Genomic DNA, 15,878 nt, shown 5'->3' on the forward strand with positions numbered 1-15,878 from the left:
TGCTTTTGTAATACACATATGTAAATAAAATACTTAATGAAAATATTGAATGCTTTTAAATACTTCGTCTTTGAGATCTTTTAATCCAGCATATGACAAAGACAAAAGCATGGCCATGAAGAGTTCTTGGCAGGAGGCCTGGGAGGCTTACGAAATCGTTATTGGGAGGCTATTTATAGGGTTCATCTTAGATTTCTAGGTAGTGGTGGAATAGGAAGAAACGTTCAAGAAATGTGACTCTGGGGTATATAAATTGTTCTCAAGAGGAACTTCTATTAGAGTGAAGAATGTGGAATTAAGCCCTGGCTCTTGTGAGGTTCCTATGGTCTTGAGCAAGTTGTCTAATTCAGTGTTAATTCTTATATGGTGAGTAGGGGAGAAGGGCAAGGAATTAGAGTACTAATCCTAACATATCCTTTTGGAATAATATAAAAATCATTAAATTATCTTTAATACCCCGTATGTAGCAGTGGTGCTAAAACTAGATAGATAACTAAGAATGGCAGTTATAGCAGAGAAAGTGTAAATCAGACAGTAAGGCATTTCCAGAAAAACTTAGAGTAATCTAAATCAAAAGAAAGAATTCAACAAATAAAAGTGATCCTTGATTTTGTCTGTCATCTAAAAGTACACTGGCTGCTGCATAGACTAAGCAAAAAGAGTGGGGTTTTCATTTGTCTAGTTGTAGTTTCTGTTTGTTTTATATTTTCACCTCATTAACACATCTCAAAATTTTCCAACATATCTTCATTTATCTTTTTTCAAATTTAAGGTCTGTATTTTTGTGGGCCCGAGTGAGAATGTGTTGTACCTTTTGTTTTCTGTAGGTCATTCTATCTGCACATATGCATCCTAGTTTCAGTTATGTGTTTCCGAAAAAATAACAGGACATATTTCCAGACACATGGATTGACAAAGAGATAGAATATTAGGAATCTAGACCCTCCTAAAAAGTCTAGGTTATGTAAGTCTCCTCCCCAAAGCATTACTGTAATTATTTATAACAAATAATGATCCATGTCAATATTAAGGATGTTTGATACACTATCAGCTGCCTCTTTCCTATGTGGATGAGCTGTAATGAAGTGACAGTTTAAGAACTCGGCCTTTTCAGGTGTGTATTAGATTTTCTCTCTCTTCCTTAGCCCTAACTTCTAACAGAGGAGGTAGAATTAGTACATCAAAAATAATAATAATAACAAGAACAAGATAATCTTTGTTTTTATATATAATACAATATTTTAAAGGGTTTTGAAGAACAGCCTGACATGTGAAATTTGAATATGGTTCAAGCCTGTTCCAACTAAAATAAGGTTTTGATTTTTCTTGTTAATGAAGAAAATCAATATGTATTTGTGCATATGTATGCTTTATTCACATACACATTATCTCTGTCAAATATATACATGCAAGTCATTAACAGTTTTTTAAAACTACAGAGACTGTCATTTTCTGATTAACTAGTTTTCTAGTTAAAATGAGGGCAAAGAAGCCCCATTTACACTAGTGTTTAGAAAATTCAACATGATGAATAATTACAGAGGCAATTTCCTAAAGCCCAAATTAGAAAACTGTTATAAGGCACAGCCCTTCTAAAATGGGGCTGTGATTTGGGAACTGTTCCTCCCTCAGTCATTTAAACTATTTTAATAATTGTATTCTGCTCCTAGAGAATTGGAAGGTTGTCAGTTCCCTTTATTTGAATGCTTACTATGTGCCAGAGACTGTGCTGTACACTTGACACGTATCACTTCACTTGGTTGTCATAGAAACTATGGATGGAGGTAGTGCCACTTGAAAACTGAGCTTTGGAGAGGAAAAAAAGATTTTTCCCAAGATTTTGTGTGAAGTGAGTGGTGGCACCCAGACTTGAACTTCAAAGCCTTGCTGCTTTTAACCAGTATAGTTAAGTCAAAGTCTGAAATCCATTTCCTTATTGCTTTTTCTTTTTCTTTTCTTTTCTTTTTCTTCTTTTTTTTTTTTTTTAAGGAGGTCTTGCTCTGTCACCCAGGCTGGAGTGCAGAGGCCCGATCATAGTTTACTGCAACCTCGAACTCCTGGGTTCAAGCAACCCTCCCGCCTCAGCCCCCCAAATAGCTGAAATTACAGGCATGAGTCAGCCTGGTCAGTGCCTTATTACTTAACTCTAACATTGACCAAAGAAGCAGCTAACCCTGTTAGTTAATTCTTATTAGGAAGAGAAACACCGTACTAGCTATTAAAAAAAAAAACCAGCAAAACAAAAATGAAAGTACCAAGGTATACTGGAAAAGAACATAGAGCTTGGAAGGAGACCTGAGTTTGTACTTGGCTCAGTTACTCAGCTCATGTATCACTTTCTTAGGAAGGCCTTTCCCTGTCACGCCCTGCTTCTTGTTTGTCTCTATTAGAGCACTGAACTCATTGCCATAATTACCCTATTGCAGTGATTCTAAGGTGCACGTCTTTCACATTTTAACATTTCTAAAGTGTGGATGCATTTTATCATTGACAGTGTTTTAAAATAAATTGGCAGCATTTTTTCTTAATTATTGGTACTTAAAATAAGGATGTGATGTACAGTTGATGACATCTTAGATTTGATTAAGTGCATATTTATTTTTGTGTGTTCCCACAAAAATGTCATATCATTCTCATGGTTTTAAATATCTGGTATATGCAATGATTTTCCAATTTCTAGCTTTTTTTAAGGTCCCCCCCTGTATGTTGAACCACATGGTTTCTTCATATCACAGGGATTACAGATTCAACATATCTACTCTCCAAATCAGTTTGTCTTCTGTTCTCCATCTCAGTGAATGGCATCCATATTCGTACATTTGTGGAACTAAAATGTGAGATAATCGCCTACCTGGGTTTGAATCCCAGTTCCACCCTATGGTAATTACTCAAGCATGCAGTGAAGTATGTCACCTTAACTCTTCACTTGTAAAATGGGGAACATAATAACACCTATCTCTGAGGATTGTTAGAATGACTGAGACATTGAATAAATGTTAGCTGTCCCTAATCTTCATCATACATATCTATGACTTCTCTCCTTCCTCTGCACATGTAATTCATCAACTCCTGTGATAGATAGGCCCTTTAGAGTATCTCATATCTACCACTTCTTTCTTGTTGCCACTTCTCCAATCTAAGCCCCCATTTTTCTTGCCTATGTAGCAACTAATCTTGTAGCTTCTCCTCTTTCCCCTGTCTAATCCAGTCAGAACCGTCCATTAAATCAGAGCATGCCACTTCTTAAGACCTCCCTCACCCCCCACCCGATGCATTTGGTATAAAACACCACATCGTTAATGTGGTCTATATGGTACTCTATTTCCTGCCTGGCTTCTGCCTACCTTTCCAGCCTCATCCTCTGCCACTCTGCCTCCCAGTATCACCCTTTTCCTCCAAAAGTAACTCCTACTCATCCTTTAGATTTCAGCTTAAATGTCACTTCCTCAGAGATTGTTATTGATCTTCCAAACTAAATTAAGTCTTCAGTTATAGTCCTTTATATTGAATGTATACCTTTCTTATTTGGGATGATCAGTTTTTTCCAAACTGTGGCTAAAGAAGTGAAGTAACTTCCACAAGGTCAAAGGGTGAGATATGTTAGAACTGGAATTATATCTGTTAGAGAAAAAGAAAAAAAAAATCCAAAAAAGAGAAAAGAAGAAAAATCAAAAGAACTGAGATTACAACCCAGGGATGGGGCGAACTCTAAAGCTGTGTCTTTTTTGTGATCTTTGCTGCCTTGAGGGCAGGAAAGAGGGTATGAGTCAATGTTCTGAGTTTCAAAACATGGCCTGACTGCTGCTCATTTATTTCCCATTTCAAGTTGTCCTTAAATGAGCTGGGTGCAGTGGCTCATGCCTGTAATTCAATACTTTGGGAGGCTGAGGCAGGTGGATCACTTGAGCCCAGGAGTTGGAGACCAACCTGGTCAACATGGCAAGACCCCATCTCTACAAATAAAATTAGCTGGGTGTGCTGACGCATGCCTGTAGTGCCAGCTACTTGGGGTGGGGGTAGGGGTGGGGGCCTGAGGTGGGAGGATCGCTTGGGCCCAGGAGGTTGAGGCTGCAGTGAGCTCTTGTGCCACGGCACTGCATCCTGGGCGACAAAGTGAGATCCTGTCTCAAAAAGAAAAAAAAAAAGGTGTCCTGAAGTATTATTCTTTCTGAGCCTTCTTGCTCCCTCAATAGATTGTAACCTGTTAAAGTAGTACCTGTGTTCTGATATATTATCAACCTAGCACTTACATAAATTACCTTGCATACAGTAGGTACTCATTAAATAGTTTTTCTCTTAGGGATATTAAAGAAAAACAGTATTCTATTCCATTTAATCTTTTCAAGGTTTGAAGCTGTCTTACATACCTTATTCTTTCTACCAGTCAATGACAAAGTAAAATTTATGTTTTTATATTTTGAATAGAACCGCTTTAAATGTTTTTAAAGCTAAGCTAATAGTTTGTATCTTAATGGATCATTACCCTTGTTTCATTGGGAAAAGAAGGAATTAACCTTACATATTTTTGCTTTCCTTCAGGAATTAAGTGATCTACAGCGCGATCCACCTGCTCACTGTTCAGCTGGACCTGTGGGAGATGACTGTAAGCTTTGCTCTATTTCTGGGATTATGCTACCATTGAAAATATAGGTTTGGACATTTGTTAATGACTCCAAAACTCCTTTGTTTGTTTCAGTGTTCCACTGGCAAGCCACTATTATGGGGCCTGTAAGTATGATTCATATCTATGAAATTAACCCCCTCAGCCATACTTCATTCTTGCCATTTCACCTTTGATCAGATGTTTGTGACGAAGGTTGAATATTGTACTTTGAATCACCTAGGAAGCAAAATATTATTAAGGATTTACAATGATTTTCTAAAGCATTGGTGGCAAATATTTCCTGGATCACTATTATGTTTTCCTTTGTGGAATCCTAGATCATTGCACATAATGGATTGCCACAGCTCGAAACCAGGCTGTGTGTTTATCTTTTTTTTTTTAAGTCACTGAGAGTTAGTTGTAATTAAGCATAATCGTTCTCACATCTGCAGTTTTGGTACATTAGAAATTAGACTAATGAAGCCAATCATTGAATTCCTACAAGTAACAAGTGTCAGTTTGCCATAGGTCTCATCACTATTCTTTTTTGTGAAAGAGAATAAATAAAATATTACAATGGGTCTATCTTTGCCACCTTATAAATTTGCTGCTTTTAATTTTGTTGCATTGTCCTAAACACAGAATTATCTACTGTTTGATAATTGGCTACTCTCAGTAGTTATTACTTTTGTTAAAATTATTTCTTTCAGTACTTTAGAGGCAGTTTTAAGACTTCAAACAGGCTTTTTCCTTCTATGAGCAAAAATCTGATTGCATAAGAATGAGCACTGGCAGCTCAAATCTACTTTCTGGGTGAGAGTACATTAGTAACATATTTTCATGAACACCATTCTCTTCTCCCTCCCCTGAAAGAGCTTTATCTAGTGAGTTAAAGAGTTTTTAATCATATGGCCTTGTGTTTAACTTTAAAAAACACCGAAACTACTGAATTTCAAAGCGGGACTCTGGGCAGTTGTCTCAAATTATTGTTTTATTAAGTTTGTTTTTTAAAAAGGTAAAATACAATGTATTTATATAACAACTTTCAATAAGAATCCATGTATTTCTGTTTGTTTTTAATTAGTTACTAAGAACCTTCAAAATACTCTCATTTAAAGGCCCACCCTTACCTTTTGAATTATGGCCTTTCACAAATATTTTTTAGGTGAATCACATGTAACGAATGGTTATAATTATGTTATTCATAACTCCCTTACTTTGGTAATGTAAATATTTACTCTACAGTACACTGGACCATATCTATCATTGTAATTTATCTTCGTTTTCTATATTTCTTACAATTTTTGAGAAACTAGAATTAAACATATATAGTAAGAATTATTATACAGTAAAATCCTATAGCATATATGTGGAAACCTAAGGAAGTAATGAGTCTTGGTGTTATTACCAGAATGCTGATATAACATGATATATTTAATGAAATATGAAAGAATAAAATAGAATTTTAGGTATATTTTGCTAGCATTTTTCTTTTTTTACCTTTTTTTTTTTTGTTTGTAATGTTATATTTTCTAATGGCCATAAAGAAACATGATCAAATCTAAATTTCTCTAGTAAAGTTGATTCCCAATTTGATAGTAGCATGAATATATAATTTTGTTTTGGACTTTTTGGGTTTCTCTACATTATTTTATAAATAATTACTACACGAAGATTTGGCAGATAAATTGTGTAGCAGGGTCCTTAGCATTTTCTTTTCATGACAGCCTCTTCCGTTCATCTCCATTCTTGGTCATTAAGTGAACGTCAGAACTTAAGTTTTACTAGCTTCAAGCCTTTTTCAAAAAAAATACTGCTTACAGCCGCAGACAGTGATCTTTTCCCGCGGCAGTCTTGTGTGTACACTGATCTTTAACAACTTGTACTCATAACCAGATTTGTTTGGACAAGTCACACCACTGTGTGTGTCCTGTTTTTGTTTTGTTTTAAATTTTATGATGTCAGCCTAATTGTTGGAAAATCCTCCTTCGTACCTGCAAAGAGAAACCTGTTCTCAAGGTAAATGATTTGAACTTATGACAAAATGGTTGCATTTTTTTCAAACTGGTAATATTTAATGAAATTATTTTAAACATGATGGCATTTTTTTCAAACTGATAATATTTGGGGGAAATAACTGTCGTTACAAATAAATACAGTAATCAAATGCTGATGCAAATCTTTTGTAATTTCAGCCTGATAGCGCATATCAAGGTGGAGTCTTCTTTCTCACTGTACATTTCCCGACAGATTATCCTTTTAAACCACCAAAGGTATTTTTATTTTTATGATTGATGTGACTCCCATGTAAGGGATTTTACTCTTTTATCTAGAGCTCATTTTGTATGTCAAAGACTGTGGGGGAGATTAGCATTTTCTGTTTTATAAAAACTACTGAATCTAAAATCTGATTTCTTATTGAAATACTTTATTAAGTCTATAAAACAAAAGTCAGTATCTGTCATGCTATAAATTTAATTCCTTGCTTTTCTTTCTCTTCTTATTGGATACGTGTAGTTTGGGAAATTTTTATGATTAAGAGTCAGACTTTTCATGGGATTATCTTTCCAAAGTTGATCCTTCTTTCTCGGTTTTTTTTTTTTTTTTTTTTTTTAAGTATTCAATAAACATTCACTGAGTACCTACCATGTTCTTCTACACCGAGGAATCCAAAAGTAAATATGAAACAGTCCCTTAATTTAGTATGGTAGGAGAGAGAAACACATGTTAAATTTAGATTTGCTCTAAAGAGGAAGCAAATGATGGGGATTTCAGGGAGGGGAAAAATGAGCAGATTCTGTCACTCAGGAAATAATTATTTTAAATAGTTAAAAGCAGATTAACATTGTATTTATGAAATGATATGACAACTCTTGTGGAAAATTGGGGTTCTTGATGGATTTCTTAGCTGAGACCCCTCAACTTTGCCCTGAAACAGCGCCAGCACCCTGTTTTTACATCCAAGTGTTACTTCCAGGTATCACCAATAATCAAATCAAGAAAAGGATTACTTCTGTGTATGATGAAAGCCATGGTTAATTACTTTAGATGCTACTCAACCAGTCATACCAGCTACTAGAGACTTATTTATTACACTGTCCAAAATACTTTTCAGTTCCTTGGAGGGAGAAAGAAGGAAGCTGACTTGTTTGTGTTCACATTCTCACTAGCTAGAACTATGTGTAGCACAAAGTAGATAATTATTTGATTTGTGCCGAAGACTTTTCTCCTCTAGCGTTATGTAAACTTGAACATATTTTACCCTAGAGCAAATTGGTTCTGTTTTATTCATAGTTGATTCAAAGGTGATTGTCATATTTTGTTGTTTTGTTTTATGTTTAGATCGCTTTCACAACAAAAATTTACCATCCAAACATAAACAGTAATGGAAGTATTTGTCTCGATATTCTGAGGTCACAATGGTCACCAGCTCTGACTGTATCAAAAGGTAATTTCATCGATCAGATTTAAAACAATTGATAACAGTAAGACAGGAAAAATACAACAGAATTACCTATGGACTAAAGTTTTAAAACAACAATCAACTGTGCTTTCTCCTGTTTTGATTTTGTTTTGCTCTCTCCGCTCTTATGTTACTCTGGCTTTTGGCAGTTAGCTTTGGTTGAGGGGAGTGTAGACATTTTATCCTTTTAGCTTGGGTGTTATCTTTTAAAAAAGAGACAGTGCCCAGGCACTGTGGCTCATGCCTGTTACTCTAACACTTTGGAAGGCTGAAGTAGGAGGATTGCTTGAGCCCAAGAGTTCAGGACTGACCTGGGCAACATAGGAGACCCTGTCTCTGCAAAAAAAGAGAGAATAAGAGATAGTAAAAGGAAGATTTTGGGACTAGTTGTCCCATTCATTAAATGGAAATGTTGACAGTAATAAAGCTTTACAGCTGTTTTACTTCATCCAAGAAAAAAATACCAGATTTGATTGATAAATGATTTAAAATGGAAGACATTTCACACTAGGATAATGCAATACATATAGCATGTTAGTCTAAACTTTGCATAATCAGGAGTGTCATTATAGTGACTGACACAAGATCTGTGCTGATTCTCAACTTTTACAGGTGTATAGGTGTTCTTTGCTGGATTATCAGGTGTATACATAGGCCATCTGAAGCCATTTTATTTCATTAGCCAATACTACTTACTGTGCTAGCACTCTTAATTTATATATTGTTTCTCTAAAAGAAGAGAACCTGACAGTTGGAAAATATTGTTTAGGTTAGAAGCAGCCGCACTGAAGTAACCATCAAGTTTTCCGTTTTTATAAAATTGAAGAAAATGTTTCCCTTGAAGGGATTTATGGAAGCAATCTGTACTCATTTTTTATTTTTAATAATTGCTACTTGAATATACAACATGTTTTTAAAAGTAATAAGGTTTATAGGAAGCAGGATCCACAGCCATAGCTCTTTCAAATATTGGATAAATAATGGCTCTTTCAGTTCCATTATTTATGAATGGTAGTTTTTCTGACCTCAGATGCTCATCTACAGTATTCATATAGATTCTCATATTCTTTTAAGAATCTTTCAGTTACACAGTGTAACTGTCATGCATTAGATATATGAAAAATTCTGTGTTGAAGGGTAATTCAAGTTCAAATGCTGTTTCCTGGAATGGTGTCACAAAATGAATCTCACTTGGCATAAACCGCTAAGTCCTTATACATATAAAAGAAATGGCAAACTGCCAGATACTGAGTACTTATATTCTGACATTGGTAGCTTTTAATAAAGAATCAGTAGTGTTAGATTCTGGAAACCATCCTGTGAGAAATGAAACAGCCTCAGTTTCTTATAAGTAAAAATGGGGATTCTTATAGTGTTACCATATACGGTTGCTATGTACCTAGTACATAGTAGGCACTTACGTGAATGTTAACTGTTACCCTTTTCCTTACCTTAAAGGATAGACATTGTTTGTGTGCATGATAGTGAAATTGGGGCAAATGGCTCCTGGCAGTAGGGGTGAGCAGAGGAGGAACTTCCTTCTTGCTTACTTTTTTATAAGATAGATCATACCTTGCTCGTTTGTTTGTATATTTTTTACTTTTCTATATATATTTTTTAAAATTTTTAATTTGTTTATCTTAAAAGATTTTTTTTTTAATTAAATATAGACAGAGTCTTGCTGTGTTGCCCAGCCTGGTCTCAAACTCCTGGCCTCAAGTGATCCTCCTGCCTTGGTCTCCTAAAGTGCTGGTATTATAGGTGTGAGCCACATTGCCCAGCTTATTATTATTATTATTATTATTATTTTTTGAGATGGGGTTGCTGTGTTGCCCGGGCTGGTCTCGAATTCCTAAGCTCAAGGATCCTTCCGCCTCAGCCTCCCAAGTAGTTGGCATTATAGACACATGCCACCATGCCTGGAGCTTTTCCATATTTTAAACGTCTTCTTTTGCTTTTTATCATGAGGTTAGTCGGGAAGCATTCTGGGGCTGTAAGTTAGCCCTGAAAATCTACCCTGTTGGTTTAATATACAAGGCTTTAAGTTTCATTGGGCAGATAGAAGATAAGAAAGATGAATAAAATATTAATTTTTTCTTTAGTTCATAACACCCCCCCTTTGCCTGTCATTGTAAGAGTCAACTCTGCTCTATAAATCCACCTTTAGACTTGAAAGAGTAGGAAAATAGAAAAGAAACGCAGTGGGGTGGGGGCAAGTGGAAATGGGAGGTTGGTCCAGAGGGTTCCATGAACCTCCTCAGATCTGAGTAGTGGCATGCAATTGAAGCAGACAGTTGAGGAACCAGAGTCCTTATTCCCTCTTATTTCAGATACTTAGATTGTGTGTGTGTGTGTGTGTGTGTGTGTGTGTGTTTTAGTGTAGTTATTTGCATTAGGATTTTGACATACTGGAGTAACAACTCCTTTTTCAATTTTCATTTCTATTTTAAAATATGCAAGCTATGTAAAGATAGCTGTTCACATTATTTTTAAATGCATGCAATACGAATAATGTACATGAAGTAAAGATTCATTGAAAAAAATTTTACAAATTTTTCTTCTTTGTAGACAGACTATAGCTTTAAGCCAATATAAAAAGGTATATCAGCACCGTATCCAAAATGGTTTGTACTGTTAACTGTAATTTGATTGTTCTGTAGAGAACTCTCAAGTTTAAAGGTTGCTAATAGCTACTTTGGAAGCTCACATTTTTTTAAATAAATGGATACTCAGAATTTAAAACTTCAAAAGCTAAAATAATTTTGTATTTTATGCATCGTACGGTAATTTTATAACTTTAAAAATTAAAGATCAATTGCTGTCAACCAAAGTAGAATAAAATGTAATTTGATGTGTTTATTTTATTTTTTTCGTAAGTACAGTATCTATATTCACTAAAATTATTTTCACATATGTAATTTGTATGAAGTAGGAGGGTTATTGTCTAATATGATGTTCTCTTTTAAATCTAGTTTTATTGTCCATATGTTCTCTACTTTGTGATCCTAATCCAGATGACCCCTTAGTACCAGATATTGCACAAATCTATAAATCAGACAAAGAAAAGTAAGTGTTTACTTATCTTAGTTTCTGTATGGATACATTCCTATATAGTATGCTAAAACATGAATATTATCAATATGTTTTGAGTAAATTTAATTATGGTCGTTATGTGTATATTGTTTATCTTTTTCCAATGGAGTAAACCTTTCTTTTAGAACTCTGTTAGACCTTTTATGATAAATCTTGTTCCTTCCCACTTACTGTTCAATAGTATATACTCTGTATTTGAAAAATAGGTATTTATATTCTAGGTGGTAAATTAAAAATGAAAGAATTTAATCATTGGAAAGTATTAAATATGTATTATCTTCTCCAAGGAAGAGGAGTTCTCTCTATGGCCATCCAAACTGACCTAATTCTCAAACTGCTTCATCTTGCTAGTACTGTAGGTTTATTTGCAATTTGTAGATAATGCTCCTTTAGGATTGGCTTTTGTAAATTTCTGTCAGAAGCCGGTTTCTGTATTTTGATTTTTGTATAGTTGGATACATTTTCATGTAGGTTGCAGAGAAATCCATGAGTTAAAAAATTATTTTTCCTGTTTTATTTCTGTGTGAACCTAAGTCACATTGACCCAATAATTGATATATGTGTGATTATTGCAATTAAGTATAAGAAGGTAGAATATATAGTTTTATATAGATAGATGCTTCTGAAATATTTTGTATGTTTTTACTATATCCTTTTTGTATATTTACAGATACAACAGACATGCAAGAGAATGGACTCAGAAATATGCAATGTAAAATCAAAAACATTTTCATATATACCAGAGTACTGTAAAATCTAGGTTTTTTTCAACATTAGCAGTAAATTGAGCACTGTTTACTGTTTCATTGTACCATGAAACCATTTGATTTTTACCCATTTTAAATGTGTTTCTGAAGCAAGACAAAACAAACTTCCAAAAATACCCTTAAGACTGTGATGAGAGCATTTATCATTTTGTATGCATTGAGAAAGACATTTATTATGGTTTTTAAGACACTTGGACATCTGCATCTTCAGCTTACAAGATCTACAATGCAGCTGAAAAGCAACCAAATTATTTTTTGCTGAAACTAGATGTTTTTACATGAGAAATACTGTATGTGTTGTCTAAGATGTCAGTTTTATAAATCTGTATTCAGATTTCATTCTTTGTTAGCTCACTTTATAATTTGTATTTTTTTACTGTATAGACTAAATATATTCTATTTACATGTATGTCGACTCATTACTTTTTTCCTGTGAACAGTATTGAAAAACCCCAATGGCTGATAATTAAGTGAATTAACTGTGTCTCCCTTGTCTTAGGATATTCTGTAGATTGATTGCAGATTTCTTAAATCTGAAATGATCTTTACACTGTAATTCTCAGCATACTGATTATGGAGAAACACTTGTTTTGATTTTGTTATACTTGACTTAACTTTATTGCAATGTGAATTAATTGCACTGCTAAGTAGGAAGATGTGTAACTTTTATTTGTTGCTATTCACATTTGAATTTTTTCCTGTATAGGCAATATTATATTGACACCTTTTACAGATCTTACTGTAGCTTTTTCCATATAAATAAAATGCTTTTTCTACTATTTGTCTTGATTACTTAAAAAAATAAAAATATAAGTAAGGATCAAAACTCTAAAATTTTGCATGAAAATTACTTCCAAATTGTGAAAATCAGATCTATTTTGTTTGCCATTAGTCACCATTAGTTATATAAATTTTATTGTTTTAGGTTAGTATCTCTTTACCAAATTGTCAGTCTGTAAGATGATATATGTTGATCCCTTGCTGTAAAGGAGAATTTAGAGTAATTTGGGGTTTGTCTTGGATTATATCTAAATGATTATTTGTTAAAAGTACTGAAATGAGTATAAGGCAGTATCACCCATCCTAAAGGAAGGTCTTTATAGACCTGCACAGTCACTAGATTAATTCATTAAAATGCCCCCACCCCGATGTAACTGACGTTACATTTCTTAACATTTTAAAATCTAGAATTTATAAAATGGAATTTAATGCCATCAAAATTTGAAAAACTTTTTTTTTTAACTATAGAAGTTACAAAGGAAGTTCTAAAATTATGCCTCCCTCTGTTTTTATAAGTTGCCATCGAAAAGTGATTTAAATAAGCAGGTTATCTTTATAGATTTTAAAGAAAACTAGAACGTCTTAATGTTTTAACTTGGGGAAAAAATACATCTTTTTAATGTTTAGCATGCTTGTTAACCTTGAGTGAGTGTCATTTTTAAGAACAGTTGTAGCCCTTCTGATTATTGCAGTAGCTGTAGAAGTGTGTAAGAATATGTGATGGGTGTAGTCATTAGCAAAGCATTTAAATCACTTGAGTATTTTGTCATGGTTAATTATTACTAAAGCACAAAATAACCTATTGTTAGAAAATATGTGTTTTTATAAATGAATGTAAAATAATTAAATGAATTGTGAAATGGATGTTTAAGAAAATATAGGCTTAAAAAGTAAATCTATAAAATGATGTCTTAAAACAGCCATATCATGAAAAATTATACTTAGCTATATTATTATAAGCTACATTTGCCCTGAATTTGAACACTCAACATCATCAGATTTAAGTATTTAGTATATTTTGATAAAGGGTTTTGTTTCTTCAGTATCTTCATTTTAAACAACAACATAAAAAAACAACTTTCATTTGTGTGGCATTTATTTTTGGAAGTGTCTTCTTTTTTTTCTTTATTAAAGGTTTTGAAACTTGCCTAACTCGTTTGCCTTTGCTTACATCTGGATTGTACTAGATTTGAGGAGTAAGCAGAAGTTCTCATAATTAGCTAAAAACCCTGAGTTCCATAGTGGCGTCATGATCAGTCAGGTCACCATTTTGGGTATATTGTTTTTGCTTAACTCTAACAAGGAGAACATTGGTTACCTATTAAAACTATAGATTAAAAGCCAGGGCCTTTTTGTGGATTAAGCATTAATTTAAGGACTTCTTGGACTGAGAGGAATGGGTAGTCTTTTGGGGATTTAGGATCCCACCTCTTGAAGTTGCATAGTTGAAAACATGTTCAAATTGGATTCTGAACACTTATAACTGCCATTTACAGCAGTTACCCACATCAGTGATATGGGTTGTAAGAGCAGCCTCACCACCATCCTCCAACTATCTCAAAAGCATATGATTCCTGAAGCACAAGCTTTACATATATGCCTCTGTCAACCATATTTAATTATTAATTTTTGCATTATTTACCTGTTTAACTCCTCTTAAAACTCTGATAGGGAAAATTAAAAATTATAAATGAACTACATATCAAGGACAACTCTAAGAGTTAATACTCAAAAGTTACTTTTCATAAGAAAAAAATAAAAATAATACATTGTAGTTTTAAATTTTTCTTATCACTGTGATCTATCTAATGATTCAGTCATTGATGTTTGTCAACATCCTGCTCTCCCACAGTTCTGTATTTTTCAAATGGAGAGATTAAGGAAATTAATTTTCCTCCCAAATTAAAAGAGATTATTGGTCATGAGACTATATCATGTCTGTTTACTGGTAGTCATTTTGAACTGCACAAAAGCCCAGCCCACTTGATAATGCTTTAAAATTTGAGTTCTGCAGTAGAATCATCAGTCCTGTTACTCTATCTTCCTAGGACCAGCCATGAAAAATGTGATCAGTGCTTTAGCCATGGCCATAAAAACGGAGCCTCATTGTATTCAAACTGTTGAAAGTACTGTTTATCTTTGTTTCAGTCTTTTAAGTGATTATTAATACAATAAAAAATCTGGTTAAAAATTAGTTTTATCACTTTTCAGCTGTAAAGTAGGGCTTTCACATTTTTTTTTTTAAAGCAGAGGCTTAATCACAATTTAATAGCTGTAAAATGTAATGCAGATTATTTATGAAAGGTCTTATATCCTATAATGCTTCTCTTGCATCGTTCTGATGGCAGTGTTGCACAAATAGGGCAGCAGGTAGCGTCTCATCTAATTTCACTTATAAAAGTTCCTACGTGTAGATAGATAACTAGTCATTTCTGTTCTCTCTTTTTGAACTGAGTAATGTGTCTGCAAGCTCTTCTTAAACTGTGTAATTAGTACGTTTTCCCTAGCTTTTTTCAGTAGTGGTGATAACTGAAAATTTGTAGACAGCTGATAGTGTCCTGGTGACAGCCTAATAGATGTTATATCCTTATTTGTATTTTGTTACATTTACATTTCTGCTCCCATTATCCTATTATATATAAGGATGTGGCTTTAAATTGTAAATGAACTGAACTAATAGAAAATTTACCTGAGAGTATTAATATTGGGGGGTATTTTGTGTAATAAGAAACATTTCTCTAAAAACTTGGCTAGCACTCTCTTAGGTCCTACTGTTGTCAAGAGAGAGATGTGCCTTTCTTCTGTCATGAGGAGGTTGCTTTTATTATACTGGCATATGCTGAAGGTCTGAACTCTGCTTTCCTCATAGAATTTACTTCTCAGGAAAAACTGTTAAGATCTCTTGAGTGCAAAATATCACTATGGGTTGCATATGAAATATTTCATTATAAACTCAATATACATATTGAGGGAAGTTGTGACACCACTTGTGTTAGCACTTTTGGTACACTTGTTTTGGCAGTCCCACACATTCAGCGTGTCAATAGAAGAATGCACAGGACTCAACATATCATCATACTCAACAGTTAAGATTTATTACAGCCACCTGGCAAGGATACACAGTGGGGGAAGTAAGGGGGAAAGACAGACCAGGCAGTCTGGAGGAATCCAT

General features: G+C 33.9%; 1 protein-coding gene across 1 annotated transcript in view; it reads left to right on the forward strand.

The window, feature by feature from the left end:
* Positions 1-13,853, forward strand: part of LOC105466203 (ubiquitin conjugating enzyme E2 D1) — a 35,701-nt gene extending 21,848 nt beyond the window's left edge. The window contains exons 2-7 of the mRNA XM_011715235.2: positions 4,540-4,603; positions 4,697-4,728; positions 6,799-6,876; positions 7,946-8,051; positions 11,039-11,132; positions 11,830-13,853. Of these exons, the coding sequence (XP_011713537.1) occupies positions 4,540-4,603; positions 4,697-4,728; positions 6,799-6,876; positions 7,946-8,051; positions 11,039-11,132; positions 11,830-11,875 (420 nt within the window). The 3' untranslated portion in view covers positions 11,876-13,853. The remainder of the gene's footprint in view (positions 1-4,539; positions 4,604-4,696; positions 4,729-6,798; positions 6,877-7,945; positions 8,052-11,038; positions 11,133-11,829) is intronic.
* Positions 13,854-15,878: the final 2,025 nt, after the last annotated feature.

Source organism: Macaca nemestrina, chromosome 9 (genome assembly GCF_043159975.1).
Source record: "Macaca nemestrina isolate mMacNem1 chromosome 9, mMacNem.hap1, whole genome shotgun sequence".
NCBI lineage: Eukaryota > Metazoa > Chordata > Mammalia > Primates > Cercopithecidae > Macaca > Macaca nemestrina.